This window comes from Falco naumanni, chromosome 8 (genome assembly GCF_017639655.2).
Source record: "Falco naumanni isolate bFalNau1 chromosome 8, bFalNau1.pat, whole genome shotgun sequence".
NCBI lineage: Eukaryota > Metazoa > Chordata > Aves > Falconiformes > Falconidae > Falco > Falco naumanni.
The window spans coordinates 19158501-19174501 of NC_054061.1; the positions used below are offsets into that span (position 1 = coordinate 19158501).

The window sequence follows — 16001 nt, forward strand, 5'->3', positions numbered from 1 at the left end:
TCCCGCGGTGGGCTGTAGTGCAGTAAGCACGGTGGTGCCGTCACTACCAGCCACACACAGACCCTAAGGACTCCTCTTGGCTTCCCCTTGTTTTGGCTCGTCTTGAACTGGACCACATCCCCCACTGGTGCAACGAGCTCTCCTCGCCGCATCGGCAGGGCTGCTGGACCGTCAGGCCAGCAAGCAGCCGCTGCACCCCCAGCTGCGCTTTGGGTTCGTGCAGTGATGTGGTTGTTGCCCTTGAGAACTGGATCGTATATGGTGAATCCGCTGCTAAGCTCAGTCCTCACTGTTTAATTAAATCTACAGACCCATCGGCAAGCCAGGAGAGTTGCCAGCGGGCTGCTGGGGAGCAGGCAGCTTACCCAGAGCAAGAGTTTGACTGTAAGAGCAGGACAAGAGCTCCTACGTGTGGAAGCAGGCAGTGCCGATCCTGCACGGGAGGAGGGGACATTTGGGCAGCTGCCGTCCTGCCGACTGTAAGACAACTTCTTGAAGCCAATAATTAATTGGGAGATGACAATAACCCTATGAACACACTAACAGACCTGCTTCGCCACGCCGCATCCTTCAGGCACATCCACCTACCTAAGCGAAGCAGCAAGGTACTATGAGTAGCTCTGTCGCCCCGTTAGTAAGAACAGGAGAACAAAAGCAATTCACACGTGACGTCTTTTCTATTCCCAGCACTGGGCAGCAAGGGATTAAACCACCCGTTGGTTCTGCAAGTGAAAGGGAAAGCCCCAGCCCTTTTGCTGGTCTTAATTAGAATTTATTGCCAGGCTGTTTTTTACCCCATATTACAACTGTGCGGACTTTGGGAAGGATTAGTGTGCTGGGGTTCCCCTCAGACCCAGTCGGGGTGTCTGCCCCACGCAGCGCTGCCAGGGCTGCAGGAACCTGCTCGGGAGCCCCTGGAGCTACAGCAACACAGAGCCCTGAGGACCCCCACACCCCCTCTCCAGGCAGACACCAGAGGAAACGTAGCTCTGTGCAGATGGAGGCTTAGGAATAGCAGTTCTTTCCAAGCCTCGGCTGTACTTTTACATATTTACGGCAGCTCTTTGATTTCCCTGGCAGCCTGTACCGCGGGGGATGAGACGGTGGGTGACGGGGCACAGGGGCACCCCTCAAACCACAGCATCAGAGCAGTGCACACCGGCTCTGTGCCCACGGGGTGAGAGGATCTCTACGTCAGCAAGGAAAAAGTCAGGAGAATGATTTGTATTTAATTTGTTATCCTCAGCTATGTTTACAGCAGAGGAGCTTGTCCTGGTACCATCTCCGCCCACCTCCCCTGTGCATCCCCCCAAACCCAGCCCCAGCGTTCCTCACGAAGAAGCTCGGATACACTTGAGGGAAGTCAGATGTTACACAAAAGCCAAGGAGCTGTCTGAGAAGCCCGGTGGGAGCTGCCCTTCCCACGCAGAGCATCACCTGATGGACTTTTGGGTCCCAGCGCTCCTGGCACCAGAGCCAGCACGGCCCCCCCAGTGCCGCCTTCCACCCCCGGAACACTGCTCCCGGAGCAAACAAGTGTGACCCAGGCATGAAACCAAACGGGCAGAAGCACAGCAAGGCTCATCTCAAGGAAGAAATGCAAAGGTGGATCTACAGAAAGACAGTCATGTGTGTCGTGTCCCACCCCCCCCCCCCAGCTCTGTCATCCCTAAATGTGCTCTGGAAAACCGTGCAGACCTCGGTCACAGCCGAGATGCACAGAGGACATGGGAGGCAGGTGTTTGAGATTCGCTTGGCCATGGATGCAACCAAAATCCATCGTGGCATAATAAAATCAGCAGGTTAAGTGGAAAGGCAGAGCAGCGAGGAAGAGGCAGGGCACCTTGGTGTGTGACAAAACAGGGGGAATGGTGGCAGAAACCCCAGCGCAGAGGTACGCGAGCCGTCCCGGCAGCCACAGTCCCGACGGCCGCTGCCACCCGTGGCACGGGTTCAGAGCATCCCCTTCCCTCCCTGCCCTCCAGAAGGACGTTCTTGGCTCCCAGGTGGTGCCTGAGCGAAGGCAGTTGGCTTCGGCCTCCAGCGCCCGCTGCTGCACCTCTGCCGTCTGCGCGGGAAGCCCCCGCGCTCTCTCCTGTGCGAAGCATGAAACCCGCCCTGTTGGCTGGTTATCTGCAGGCAAGGCATCAGTGGGAGCTTTCTCAGGCATGCCGCACAGGCAGGGTAGGGATGAAGTTTCTTCTTAATGAACCCTGGCTCCAGGAACACGAGGTGGTCCCTCTGCCCATCCCCACCACCTGCCCCCATGGTGGGCTCCTGCGGCCACCACCAGAATGCTGCTGTGTAAGCTAAGCACTAAGCAAACCCTGCAAACCACTACTTAAATAGATAAACCCCCTCTTCCTTTAAACAGAGACAATCTCTAAGTAAACTTTTCCCTTCCTATTTTCTGACCCAAGTGGCTTCAACCCGTTGGTGTCCAGCAAAGCCGCAGGGATGGTGATGCCCCACAGAGCACCAGGCCAGTGAGAGGGGGGGTAGTGGTGGAGAGAACTGCAGAGCAGGGACCGCCGGCCAGCCAGTTTGCGGGGGCTCCACATTTAGGGAGCTCACAGTAGGTGCCGATATCGCGGTAGTAAGTGTCTGGCTCGGGGGCACGGCTGGATGGTGCTGGTGTACGTGGGGTTGGGTCTATCCTGGCCAAACAGTCCTTGGGAAAGGCATCGAAGCCCTAATAGCGCTGGGGAGCATCACTTCTCCCCTCCCTGGAGGCAGCATTTAGTTTGTGACCTGTGGAATGGCATTTGTTTAGAAAATGCTTTTTTTCTAACATGACCATGGATGTTTCCCGGCCTCAGAACAGCTCCGGTTTCTCTGAGCAGCGCCCAGGTCTTACCCGGAGGAGCAACCTGGGAGCCATGGGACCGTGTGCTGTGCTGAAAGGCAGGCACCCATGGAGCACCCAGCAACAAGAACCGTGGGGTCCCCTCTGGCGCCAGGCGGGGGGCACCTCCACCTCACCCCACAGCAGCCAGTGCAGCTGGAGGCCCCGCGACTGCTGTCCCCTCCACTGTGGATGTCTGCGACCAGTCAAAGCCGCCCGGTATTCCTGAAGGATGGCACTCAGGTGAGAGCGGCCATCCCTCTCTCTTTTGCCACCCATTTCCTCTGTATTTTCCGTTTTCCTCACTAGGAATAGTTTTTCCGCACACTTTCAGGTTTTGGGCAAGCTGCCTGCCTCCGTCTCCTCCTGTCCTCAAACAATACAAACTTCTCTGCTACTTCGGGTAAATCTAGATGCGACTACGTGGGACTGCCCCACTGGGGGTGACCCCGAGGGCTGTGCTCTGCATGTCCTTCCCACACACCAGCCCACCTGGTCAAAGTCCTCCTGTGCAACCCCAAACTGGTCCCAAACCCACTGGTGGCCGGGAAGCACACGGGATGTCGGGCAGCGAGAGGTGCTGGTGCAGGCACACAGCCAGGGCAGAGGCGTGGGCACAGCCTGATCCTGGGGAAGGATCCCGGGGAAGGACCACGGAGAAGGATCCCGAGGAAGGATCCTGGGGAAGGACAATGGAGACGGATCTCGGGGAAGGATCCCAGGGAAGGATCCCGGGGAAGGATCCTGGGGAAGGATCAGGGGGAAGGACCACGGGAGCTGCTTTGTTTAGTCTAGAGAGACAAAGATGGAGGGGAGATGTGACAGAGCTCTTACAGGGCTGCATGCGGGGAGAAGTGCTCGCACAGGAGATGTGGGCAGGAGGTGACACCTGGCAAGTGCGATTCCTTGCACCCAACCAAGCGGTTAAACACCCTTTGCTGAGCTTAACAGGGGAGCGTTCCAGTGTGGCTGCCTGGTGTGGCCCCAGTATTCCCAGGAGGGTTCAAGGAGAAGTGTGAGCAGCACCACGGGAGCATTCAGGAGCTTTTCTACTAAATTACAGCGACCTGGCCTGCAAGCAGCTTCCAAGAGATCAGCTTGAGGGAAGCAGAGGGGTTTTGTGAGCCTGGGTAAAGTGGCTCTGCCTGCAGCCTGCTTGCCAGGGGCTGCCCCGCGCCGTGCCCGGTGCCAGGGAAAGCTTCCCGTGGCGCAGTGGCGACGCAGCTCCTTCCCAGCATAGCACAGGGCCCCATGTATGGATGCTCAGAGCAGCCCCCCCCCCAGCTCCAAACGCAGGTGAATCCCAAAAAGGGGAAGATAACCCCGGAGGAGCAGCCAGGAGAGGGGTCAGCACCTCTGTGAGCAATGCACCACGATGGGAACCACCGTGAAGATGGAAACCATCAGCCCCATCCAGAGCTCGAGGCTTCATGGGCTGGGACAGCCCCCCCTTGGCCGTGCCTCGGTGCGGGTTTGGGCATGGGGACAGGGGTGAGCACATCAGGGTGGGCTGAGCGGCACGGGGGGAGCCTCAGCACCAGTAACAGCAGCCAGCCGCAGCGTGGGAAAGCACAGCAAGTCACCGCCATCCCCGCTGGCTCCCGCCGCCACCTCCCCACCACGCAGCCCTCTCCGCTGTGGTGCCGGGGCTGCCCACCCAGCAGCACCCTCCAGCCGCTGCGGCAGCCCCCAGCCCCCAGCCGGGGCAGGGCAGGAGCTGGCTGCGGGCTGGCCCGGGGTGCCCAGCTCGGTGCACCCCGCAGCGTGGGCAGGGTCAGTCCTGCCCACAGCTGCCACTGGGGCCAGCCACGGGTCCCCTCCCCAGGGACACTGCAGGGTGGCCCAGAGCTGCCTGGCAGCCGCACAGCCCATGTGTGCCCAGGGTCACGGCACGTGTCCTGCCAGGAGCTGGTGTCCTCAGCACCCTCATACCTCCACGGGGCTGTTGGAGCCTGGCCCAGGTGCAGAGCAGCTCACGGGTAACTGGAGGCTACTGGGAGCCTCAGCCAAGCCAAGCCAGGGTCTCTCTTTTAAACCATCGTGCAGTCCCAGCACAGGGAGAGGCTCTGGGACTCTTCAAGCACACACCAGGAATCACCAAGGCAAGGAAACTCAGCTGTGAGGATCCCATTGCCAGAGAAGGTTTCTGTGCCGATGTCGAAGCTTGGTAGCCAAACAGGTGAAGCAGCTTCTGAGAAAACTCCTGCTCTGGCATTAAAAAAAGAAACTGTGGGTTAGAAACTGTTTTTGTTTTACAAGCTACGAAGCTGATTGGGGTTGAAGGCAGCTTGATGTTCAGCCTCCTGGACTTACAGCATCCTTCTGGATCTCCTGCCTCCAGGTCCCGGCTTTCAAAGACCTGCTACATCCAGGGTGCCCAGCACCGCGGCTCTGCGGTGCACAGCCCTGCACACAGCACCACCATGGAGCTACATGGCTGCGGCAGAGCTAAGGGTGACGCCTGGGGAGGCAGAGGAAAATGGCAGGACTCAGCCCCAAAAGGGGCACAGGGAGAAGAGCGAGGAGCCAGGAGCCACCCCAGCAGAGCGATGGCCATGGACCACCTGCATAAAGCAGGACAGGCTGGTGCAGCGATGCCCTCCTGCCCTCACCGCCCCATCCCCCCGCCGGGCAGCTGGGGTCCCTCCCCACACCCACACATCACCTTTGCACCAGCTCAGCCTCCGCCAGCACATTAAGGTCACCTCCTCATCCTGCTCATTTGCAAGAAGTCAGGATTTGCCCTTTGATTTATTTAAGTCCTGACAAAGATTCAAAAGTGGTGGAAGTGCAATTTTTCACCACTGACTAAAAATAGCCGAGTGAAATTCCAGAGCTGCCTTTCAGTGCCGCCGGCTGTGCTCGGCTTCCCAGGACAATGGCATTTGTAGCCTGCTAGCAACAACAGTGCAGGCTGGGCTCCAGCACCCAAAATAACAAGTTATAAAGGGCAAATTCTGTCTTTAATTACAGCTATACAGAAAGTAGCGTTTAAAAAGAGCATTAGCTGAATATCTGAGCACGTGGTGCCAACTTAAAACCGCGCTGGGGAATGCAGCAAGAGCGGTATGGACTTCAGTACACAGAAAATAAGAATTGAGCAGGTATTACTGAGGACATGAGGCACATGCGGTTGAAGCATTTAGAACAGCTGAAGACTTTTGGCATGAGAGAAAAAAAAAAATGTATTCAGCCAGCAAGCAAAGCCGATGACCTGCTACAACTGCTCCTGCGAGCCTCCTCGCAGCCGGCTGTGGCGGCACATGTTCATGCTCCGTGTTTCCATGCGTGTTCATGTTTGCATGTGCATGTTCACGCATGGAAGCGACACCATCGCTTCCAAGTGCAGGTGTGAAATGGCGCAGGTGGAGCCGCACAGGGACGGGACCCTCAGGGGACACGAGAAGCACAGAGGCAGCTCCACACAACATACTGGAGATGACACTTTTATTTATCGTCTTGATTCCAGCTATCCAAGATCAGATCCCTTCTAGGGAAATAACTTTGTACAGCAGGCCCGCGGAAGGCCACCCTGCCGAGCTTTCAGATACAAACCTGCATCTTCTGATCCCTCGTGCCCGAAAGCGCGAACTCGGCCCTGCCAAACTCCCTTCCAAATCCCACGTCGCAGCAATTCAGCACGCCGAAGGTGGTCGAGTCTTTCGGATGAGAGCACTGCAAGGGGACGCTCCTGTTTATACACCGGGAAGAACCCACCCACCCGATGCTCTGCAATGTTTGATGTGAAAAAAAATGACTGTAAATCAGCGCTTGCAAATACGAGACAATCCAAGAGCCCACACTGACCCCTGCGACCGAGCCACGAGCAAGCCTGCAACAGAAACTGCCTTCTGAAGGGTTGAAGGGACCCAGCAACCTTTTTTCAGCAGCTGTAAGGAAGATCATTTCACCGTTCCTCTCCAGTGGCCTCACCTTTCTGTAACTCTGGGAGGAGCTGGAGGTGAGCACCTCTGTGGCAAGGCAGCTGGAGGGAACCCCAGCACCCACCTCCTGCGGCTGCTCTGCAGACTAGATACATTTGTGTGTTCTCACTGAAACGTGAGAGAGACACGAGAAGCAACCAAGATTAATACATGAGGACAGAGCAGCTTCCAAGCGTGTCTGGCGCAGAGCATTTGTGACGCTGAACTAGATGCAGCAGCAGCCAGGCTTCACTGCTCCTCCTTGCCCCTTGGAAAAAGGGAAAAGCAAAAACCAGGTTTGCTGTTGCTGCCAGTAGAGGGTTAACTGAGAAATATTTCTGGCTGGTTTTTTTTTTTAAAACAGTATATACATCCACATGCCTGGTTACAGCAAGTGGTGAGGCTGCATGGGCAGCCTTCTGCAAGCAATAGCTTCTCCTGCTCCTGTGACATGTACTGACTAATGGGATTATTTTTTTTAATATATATTTTGTGCTGATCTCAGCTTGATGCTTTTATCTGCACCACGAGCTGAACAGTGATCAGTTTTCCGTACTTAGGCTGTAAACAGCATGAGATGCATGCAGCAAAGCTGTTTTATGCATCACTTTTATTTCTGCTCCAGCAGAAACATCACATCTCCAAAACTTGCTACGAAGGGACCAGAGGCACGTGAGCCACACTCCCCCATCTGCTATAGCTGCAGATCCAAGACAGTGCAAGGCAGCGAGTACAAAACCTGAAGCCTGCTGAAGCTCCCAGGAACACCTCTTGCTGCACAAGCAACAGTGTGACAACACTGGGCAGACAGCTACAGCTACGCGGCGCAGATCCTGCTCCCTTCGGGTACTGCAGCATGAGAAGGTGAATGCTGAGCTCCAGCCGGAGAAGCACCGCTAGGCAGGGCCAGCTGACAGGTGATTTAAAGCATCTGTTACAATTCCTGATATTGAGGATGTCTTTGAGATATCCCTTCCCAGCTAGGGGAGGAGGCAGGTCCTCTCCGGGCACCGACACATCACAGCTTGGGCGCAGGGAACGCGAGGCGGCAAGGCCACGTAGCAGCCACGCTTCGGATCCGCATTTGTCCCACGCTAAGAGGCAGGGTAGAAAGGGCTTCTTCAAAAGAAAATGCCCAGGTGTTCTGTGACTGGAATATCAAGGGCAGGTTCCTGCATCTGCAGGGTATTTTTCATCTGCCTGGGCTGTTCAGAAGACCACCCCTGGTAACCCTCCCAGCACAGCTTGCTTTGAGCTTGGGCTGGTGGGGTTCCTCTCCCCTTCTGAAGTCAGATTTCTGCTACAGCTTAAAAGAGCAGCTTGGTAATGATGCAGAAACACGACGCTGAAGCCCAACTATGAAAGAGCTACCTTAAAACTCAAATACTGCCCTGAAGCTGGCAGCGAGCTGAGAGTGAAGCAGGTGTTTCCTGGATTAGAGAAAATAAACCAGGAGTCCGTACTATATTCTTAAATATGGTTTAATACTCTTCTCCATTTCTGTACATCACAACACCAAGATATCACTGCTTGGGATCTCTCTGCAGAGGCTATATAGTATGCGAAGGCTAGGATTTTTCACCCCCGTTTAATGTGTTTGTATGTGTAAGTGTAATACATATCAGTATATATTGATATACACATCAATATATAATGCAATATATATCACTGAAGAGAACACATTGATTAAAGAAATACAAAAATTTGGCATCATTTCCAAACTTAAATAGTAAAAATAAAAACTACAAAAAGGAGCTGCATACCCTAATGTATCATGTGAAACAACAAGCAGTATATTCAAAAATGTAAATTTACATCCAATTTTTCTGGTCTTGTCATGTCACATTAGACCCATTTACAATGGCAAAATCCAGAACATACCGCTGTGAAGACCACAAATGTGCTCAAACCTTGGTTTGCGCAAATCCGCGGTGGACCCAGTCACACCTTCCGTGAGAGATTCCAGCGTTGATGTGAAAACGACAGCAAAGCCATCTGCCCGGTTAGAAACAAGGGTTGCAAATGATATTGCTTACAATGACAGTAATTTTGGACCTCAAAGAACAGTGTGGCAGAAATTTTAAGACAAGCCCCCCCCCCCTTCAAGTGAAACAGGATTATTGGAAAAACAGGCAGGTATGCAGCTCGGAATGGAAGCTGCTTTTGACCAATGCACCAGGATGAGAGCCAGCAAGACCAGAACTGCCAGGCATCACCGTGTCAGAACACCCGTCGGAGAACCCCGTAACCCCCAAAAAGAAGCAAGACTTGTGCATCATCTTGTGCCAACGTCCACTTCACCCTCTGCCTGCAAGACCAGCTGAAAAACCCTTAGCCGTTTCTAGTAGGTTGAAATGCATTCTATATAGCAGGCCTGACAAAAAGCTTTCTTGTTTCTTGATGTGACCAGAAGTTTTAACCCGTTAAGGGCACGTTAGAGTTCAGCGTCAGATTGCCGGGATGCCTGTGAGCCAGTACAACCAAGCACCTCGGTGCTGGGGGTGGATGGCCCCGGTGGGTTGTGCTAACGTTCAGCAGACTAGTATCAAATGCTCCACATGCACCAGCACTAAGGTTTCAGGCAAGGACTCTACGTACTAATTATTCCTGTAAAACACCCGCTTCCATTAAAGAACTGTGGGTTCAAATTCACATAATCAAGGAAACCTTACAAAGTCATAAAGCAAAAAGAAAACCTTACTGAGGAACAAAACAAAGCAAAGTGTACCTTACTTCACTTAAATCGTGTGTTTATTTTTTGTCAAGACTGAAAAAAAAAAAAAATAATCCTGAAGGCTGCACTGCTCAAATCCAAATTAAGCCCAAGACTTCAGCAGCATTTTCATCGCAATCAATGAAGTGCATTTCCTAGTTTGTAAGAACAGTGCTTCTGCAAATAGATTAAAGCACGTTTGGCTGGTAAGCCTCCCCAAACCATCTGAATTTGCATGCCACACATTATAAGCTAGCACTCTAGGTAAGTGCCTTCTCATTCTTTTGAAGAGAATGAATGGCTCCCATTTCATTATATTTCTTAGTCTGCAGTCTAAGCTGAGAATGCCATGTAAATGGGTCACGCCGCTGCAAAATGCAGCAATTGATTTCTCCAATCAAAGTAAAAAGAAACAAACCAGTAGGATCTTACTTCTATTAATTTTTGAAGGAAGAGGTTTACAGCAGTTAATGTATCATGAAGGTTAAAAAAATCATTTTCATAAAATACAAGAGCAACCAATTTCACCATTGAGTAAAAGTAAAAACTGGGATTCTTTTTAAATTAGTCCAAAGTGGCATATAGGAACTTAGTAGTTTGCTGCTGTACTGACACTATGACAAATCAAAGTGTAGGGTTTTGCTTTTTTAAATCCAATGCTTGTGGATCAAGTTCTGGAAATGTTCCAATTCTAAGGCAGGGATCTGTTGTGTTTTCCACCATGAGTTTGCTCCTTGGGTTGGATGCTGGAGGGGCGAGGCACGTTTTGCCGGACCCAGGTCGACTACCTAGTAGTCATCAAGGTCAAAAAATTCATCATCTCCTCCTTGGTATTCCATTCCCTGGAAGTCCACTCGGTACCGCAAGATACCTGGTAAAAACAACACGCTTTAGCTTCTTCAAAATTCAAAGAGCTAGAAAGGCATTTTAAACAGTTTACTGAGCCCTGTCTGCACATCAAGAGTTTCTCAATTAAAATTTCAGAAACTGACTTAGTACTTGTATTGCCAGTTAGGCTCAAAGTGGTGACTGACAGCAGACGTGCAGCTAGAGTGAAAACACCACATCCCTGTTACAGCCTGGCATGACTTATTGCCAGAAGGAAGAAAAACCTACCTGCTCAGCATAGGCCAGCTTTCTTCTGGAAAAGCTAAGCCTATTCTAGGAGGCCTGTACCTCCAAAAAAATACCAGTAACAGATCATTTGTCCTCATATAACTCTCAAAGTCCTGTCGGTTAAACTAAGATGACAGCTGGCACTGAAATAACTTCTCCAACGGAATAAGAGCAGTATTCAGGGGCTGTCTTGCTGGATTCTTCTCACCCCAAATACCAACCTGGGCTTCTGGGAAACCTTTATCCCCAGAAGCATTTACTTAAGTGAAAGGTATTCAAGCAGTATTTCCTTTCAGGTCTACGAGGACTGGAGCATGGTAGCAAAGAGTATACCCCACCATGTAAAGAGGCTGGATCTGGCAGGATGGGTACAGACCCTGAAAGTTTAGAAACCTGTTGCTCCTTATGTAGCCAAACAATTCAAGCTTGTTTCCTTCTAACTGGTGTTCTCCGGCCCCTAGAAATTCCACTTTACCATACACTCATCTATGTTTTACATCCATCGACCTAAACACAGCACGTGGCAACAGCTGGCTTATCAGCAAACAAGCAACAGCTTTGCCCTGGAACCCCCGGTCTAGGGAAAGTAAGGTGCACGGCAGGTGGTTTTGCTCTACCCTGCAAATGATTTTTGTCAGACTGAAGCGCAAAAGCTACCTGCACCTCTGCCAGACTTAGTCAAAACTGGTCAGCGAGCTCAAGAGAAGGACAGAAGGATTTCAGAAGCCTCATTTCTCCATGAAGTTGGGCTAAAAATACACTTTTATTTTGAAAAGAAGCGGAAGACCAGGGAGCAAAGTACAGGGAGGTTCTGAGAGATGAGTAACAGACATCCAACTGCTTCAGAAACTGGGCTGGTGTTTGTCATACACCACTTCTACACAGCGGGGCACAGCCTGCCACAAAACAACAACTGCGCAGAGACAGCGCAGCAGCTCACAGCCCTTCTGAAACTCAGCTGTTGGAAAGAAAGGACAGTCCAACCTGGGAGCGCCCTGGAGGACAGGGGGATCAGAGGAACACAGTCAAAGCAGCAGCTGCCTAACGTGCAGCATCATCTTGCTGAATAAGGACTGAATTCACCTGGAGATCCCTGATGAACAGGACAGTATTTTGAGCTGGTGTCCTGACTAAGAGGAGTAAGACTAATCAATCCCATTTGTGTCAGCAACAATTATCAAATCAACCATTAAAAGCAACAAACATTCTCCTGGAGTTTACCTCCAATTCCTCCAAATCCTTTCACAAATTGGGATCCTTCCTGTGATTTGTCTGTAACAATTTCCAATGTTGCTCCAAATTTCTTGTAGTTGTTCGCGAACCACTCCAGAAGGGGCATACTTTCTATCAGTTCATGTTCCTGGCCAGTCTATATAGACATTTGAGGGAAAAACACAAAAAAACACCAAAACAATAAAAAGTGTTAGTCACTGCATGTAAAGTCTTGATAAAATTCATACCAAAAGTTATCTTTGGCTTAAACATCACCACTGCCTTTTTAGTCCCGAGACACACCAGCTTTCATGGGCTGCATGCTGGAGCACCCAACAGGCAGGGTCTGGGCAGTGGGCGCTCCCGACACACCTGTGCCAGATCACTGCTGGTACAAGCAGATGGCCCCTGGTGCTAAGAAATTAAATACGGACAGGCCTTGCTTTGGGCATCCATACTATGGAAGTTAGTGCAGAAGCAGGAAGGAAAATGCCTTCTTCATTTCTCTGGCCAGGTGTTACCTCACACTACGTTCCTGGCTTTCACTGTTTCTTTAAATTTGCTTTATACGCTGCAAACAGCCCACGGCCACTCATCCAACCAGGCGTGTATACTCTAGGAAACACTGACCTATGCAAAACCCACAGTTTCCCAAGTAGAAGGTCAAGTGATTATTGGCATAGAAACACTACATCATTGCAGATAACATTGTAAACCTTCCGTGCGCAGAAGGAATTAGCAATTACTGCACCAGGAGGGAAAGCGGCTGGCATGGCTCCCCTGGCAGCCCTAACATGAGGCAGACATGACCACCCCTTTTGCAAGGGACAAAATTTTCTGCCCAGCTCACTCTGCAAGTAATAGATACCCCCGACCCTGTTGGGGGGTCTGACCTGCGCAGGCAAGGAACTCACAGGCAGCACACGAAGATCCACATTTCAAACATATCTAGAAGCAAACACTCCCTTGCGCTTAACTTCGTGTCATAGTCTGGAGCCTCACAGCTGCTTGAAATTGACCAAATCAGCCCACAGTAAGTAGGGAGTAAATGGGTTTGGGACCTTAGGTTGCATATTGCATGGTGGCTACCAAATTCTTCCAGCAGATGGTTTGATGGTGGTGAAAGATTCCATATTGCCTGTCACTTCAACTCATTTACACAACCTTGGAATTGGCAGCAGGGAAGACTGGAGAAAAGCAAGTCTAGAATCCAGGGGTTACACTGAAGGTGAACAGGAAGAGCTGCTGACTTCAAGTCCCACCCAAGTGCCAGAAAGGTCATTGTGCTCACATGCTTGTGACAAACTAAGCTCAGATGTTCGCAGCGCTGCACCAGTACACAGAGAATAAAGCTACGTGACCAAAGCTGAAATACCTCTTTATCTGTGAAGTGGGATTTATCCTTCTCTTGCTCTGGTGTCAAATACAGGATCTTCTCCTCTGAGAAGGATAGGAGGGGGAAAAAAAATTAGGTTGGACAAGACTACCAGACACAGGTTAAGGACAGCAAGAAACTGACAGCAGCCAGTAATTACAACACAAAAGGTCTGATCATTGACACTGCCTTTCCTCCTAGCTGAAGCTCTACGAGAAACCAGCCAGGGCACACCAGTAGAGAGCAACTGTAGTGTCAACACAAAAAAAGGCAGAGGTCCCGCTGTAGGCATATGGTTTGTCCGCAGTCAGTAAGAATTACGTTTGTGGCTGTAAGGAACAAGCCAGTCTCCCCTCTGTGATGCACTGGTATCACATTTCTACTTACCCAACTGAAAGGCAGGATTCACGGTAGCTAGCTCTGTGACAAATTGCCACGCCTAGCTGGGATACTGCAAGTTAGTGACCTGCCTACATAACATCTCCTTGACCAAAAGTCCTTAAAGATCTGCTTAGGGAGTTCCTCCGGCGTAATCTATCCAAGTGAGACAGCTTAGGTGTTAAACCCTCATGGACCTTTTCAGTTTCACAGAAGTGCTACCTACCCTCTGTGCCTTGGCAGTGGAGAACGTATCTCATTATATCCAGATTTTCATAGACTATCAGTATCTCTACTGCTCCCATTTCCAAAGCTTTTAGTGTATCTTCAACGCCAAAACAGTACTTTCCCGTGTCCTGACTGATTTCGTCGAAGTATCGTCCTGCAGCCAGGATACAACGAAAGAGATTGTCATGAACAGTGATCATGCCACACGGATTTTTAAACAAGCCTGATTTCAATGCAAGAAGCAACTGGACAAGGAGACTGCAATGCCACTGAAGGAAGCAAGGGATATGGTAACATGTAAACCCATGTAATTTAGAACATTTGTTGGTAGAAAATCAACTCCACCAAACACTGCTCTGTCAGGAATCTCTCTCCGTTGAAAGGCTTACCTTGCTATGAGACAGTCAATTGGACTGACCCACCAGCAGGCCCTATTGAACTTCAGTCTTTTCAGAGGAAAGCAGCTATTGTTACTGTTGCCCTCCAGTGCTCTCTAATTAGTAACATTAGTCTGCTGACAATCAAACAAGGGATCATTTTTACTGCCATCTTAAAACAAAATAAATCTTTACTCTCATTTTGCTGAAGGTGCAGACAACCTGAGGAGGTATTTTTTCCCTTCCTACCCAAATGTCATGAGAAGGCCTGAAACTGAAGTGACCTCTGATGAAGGAACAGAGAAGATCAGAGAAGTTTGGTGGTAAAACAACAACAACAAAAAACCACTCCTTAAAGTCTCATTTACGTCCTGCAGCATTTGAGAAGGTGCCCAGGTCACAAAGTATCACGACAAGTCACGCTCTGCCCAACTCTGAAAGCATTGCAGGGCTGAGGTAGCACACAAAGGCACTGCCAGGAGGTCTAAAGCAAGATCAGCACATTCAGTCAGGCACATCTGACTCCGGGAAAGGCTGAACATGTAGTCAACATACCTATTAGTTTTTTCTCTTGAATGAATTTCACATTGGAGAGGACCTCAGTTGACAACTCAATTGCTTGATTGAATCCATTTTCTCCTCCATATGAAATGTCAACTAGTTTGAGCACTTTGGATTGCAACCGCTACACAAGAGAAAGAGGAGACACCAAAAAGTCTATTACACAGCACTGCCATAAGGACTACTTCATAATGCCACAAGAATAAGTACCTGGCAAGAGTCACAGCATTAATCTATTTTTCTTCACTTGCAAGCAGATGTTCTGAGTCAGAGGACCTCTGAATGCTTAATACTGACGCACAATTTTCAGGCAACAAAGCTTGGGTTCAGTGGAGTTTAATTTCAATAAAGTTTCTACTTCAGATTTGGCAACATAAGGAATGTGAATGCCAGTTCCAAACCAGGGAGGACACATTTCTTCTTAGCACCGTTATTAAGGAAAGGAGATCCTACCTTCGTGCAGTAGGTTTTACAAAAGGGAAAGCTCTTTAGGATACATCAGATTTTTAGTTTTGATCAAGTCACTCCAGACACCACTTACATTCCTCCTGAGATGCACCTTATACCAGAGTTACTGCTAAAATCACCATGTTACTACTGAAAGCTTAAACATTTGGGCTTTGCTCAGAAAAGGCCACTCACCTGATCAAACATGTCAGATTGACTTAATTCAGTTTTGAAGTCAGCTGATCCAGCTAAAACGAGACCAGCCACGTTCACCTTGTCGCCAGAAATGAACAGTTGCACAGCCGTCTCTGCTACCTTCCTTACATAGTTGTGTCGTTTTTCCATTCTCAAACGAGCAAAACGCAAGGCAGACTGACCTCCTCTACCTTTACGAGAGAACAGATGTGAGGTAGCAATTTGGAAGTAATTTCATTTCAGGAACATTATTAGCATGTGGTCCCAACTGGGCCCTGAATAACTGAAGCCAAGGGCAGATGCAGCTTTCAGAATTAGTTTGCCACAAGCAGAGCCAGGGGCACTCATTGAAACATGATGTGAATAAAGAGGGCTCATTCACAGCAAGAGATTTTTCTCCATGCACCCCATAGAAGAAAATATGTTGGGCTTTTTCCTTTTTTTTTTTCCCCTCCATACAGACTCACAACTCTCTACAGGAATTTTGAACATCTGTGCTAATTTTTATGTCCTGTACCTTTATTAAAAGCAGTTTCCTTTGCTACACTGCCTCACATACTCTTCTTGCTGATGCAATGCATCCCAGCAGTCTGCTGCAAAAACTTCGTGGGGGAGACATTTCTATTTCATT

General features: G+C 50.1%; 1 protein-coding gene across 2 annotated transcripts in view; it reads right to left on the reverse strand.

Moving 5' to 3' along the window:
* Positions 1–8231: 8231 nt before the first annotated feature.
* Positions 8232–16001, reverse strand: part of ETF1 (eukaryotic translation termination factor 1) — a 28404-nt gene continuing 20634 nt past the window's right edge. For both annotated transcript variants that reach the window (XM_040603618.1, XM_040603616.1), the window contains exons 5-10: positions 15371–15561; positions 14723–14852; positions 13789–13944; positions 13185–13249; positions 11819–11966; positions 8232–10352 (exon numbers count right to left, since the gene is read on the reverse strand). In XM_040603618.1, the coding sequence (XP_040459552.1) occupies positions 10270–10352; positions 11819–11966; positions 13185–13249; positions 13789–13944; positions 14723–14852; positions 15371–15561 (773 nt within the window). In that variant the 3' untranslated portion in view covers positions 8232–10269. The remainder of the gene's footprint in view (positions 10353–11818; positions 11967–13184; positions 13250–13788; positions 13945–14722; positions 14853–15370; positions 15562–16001) is intronic.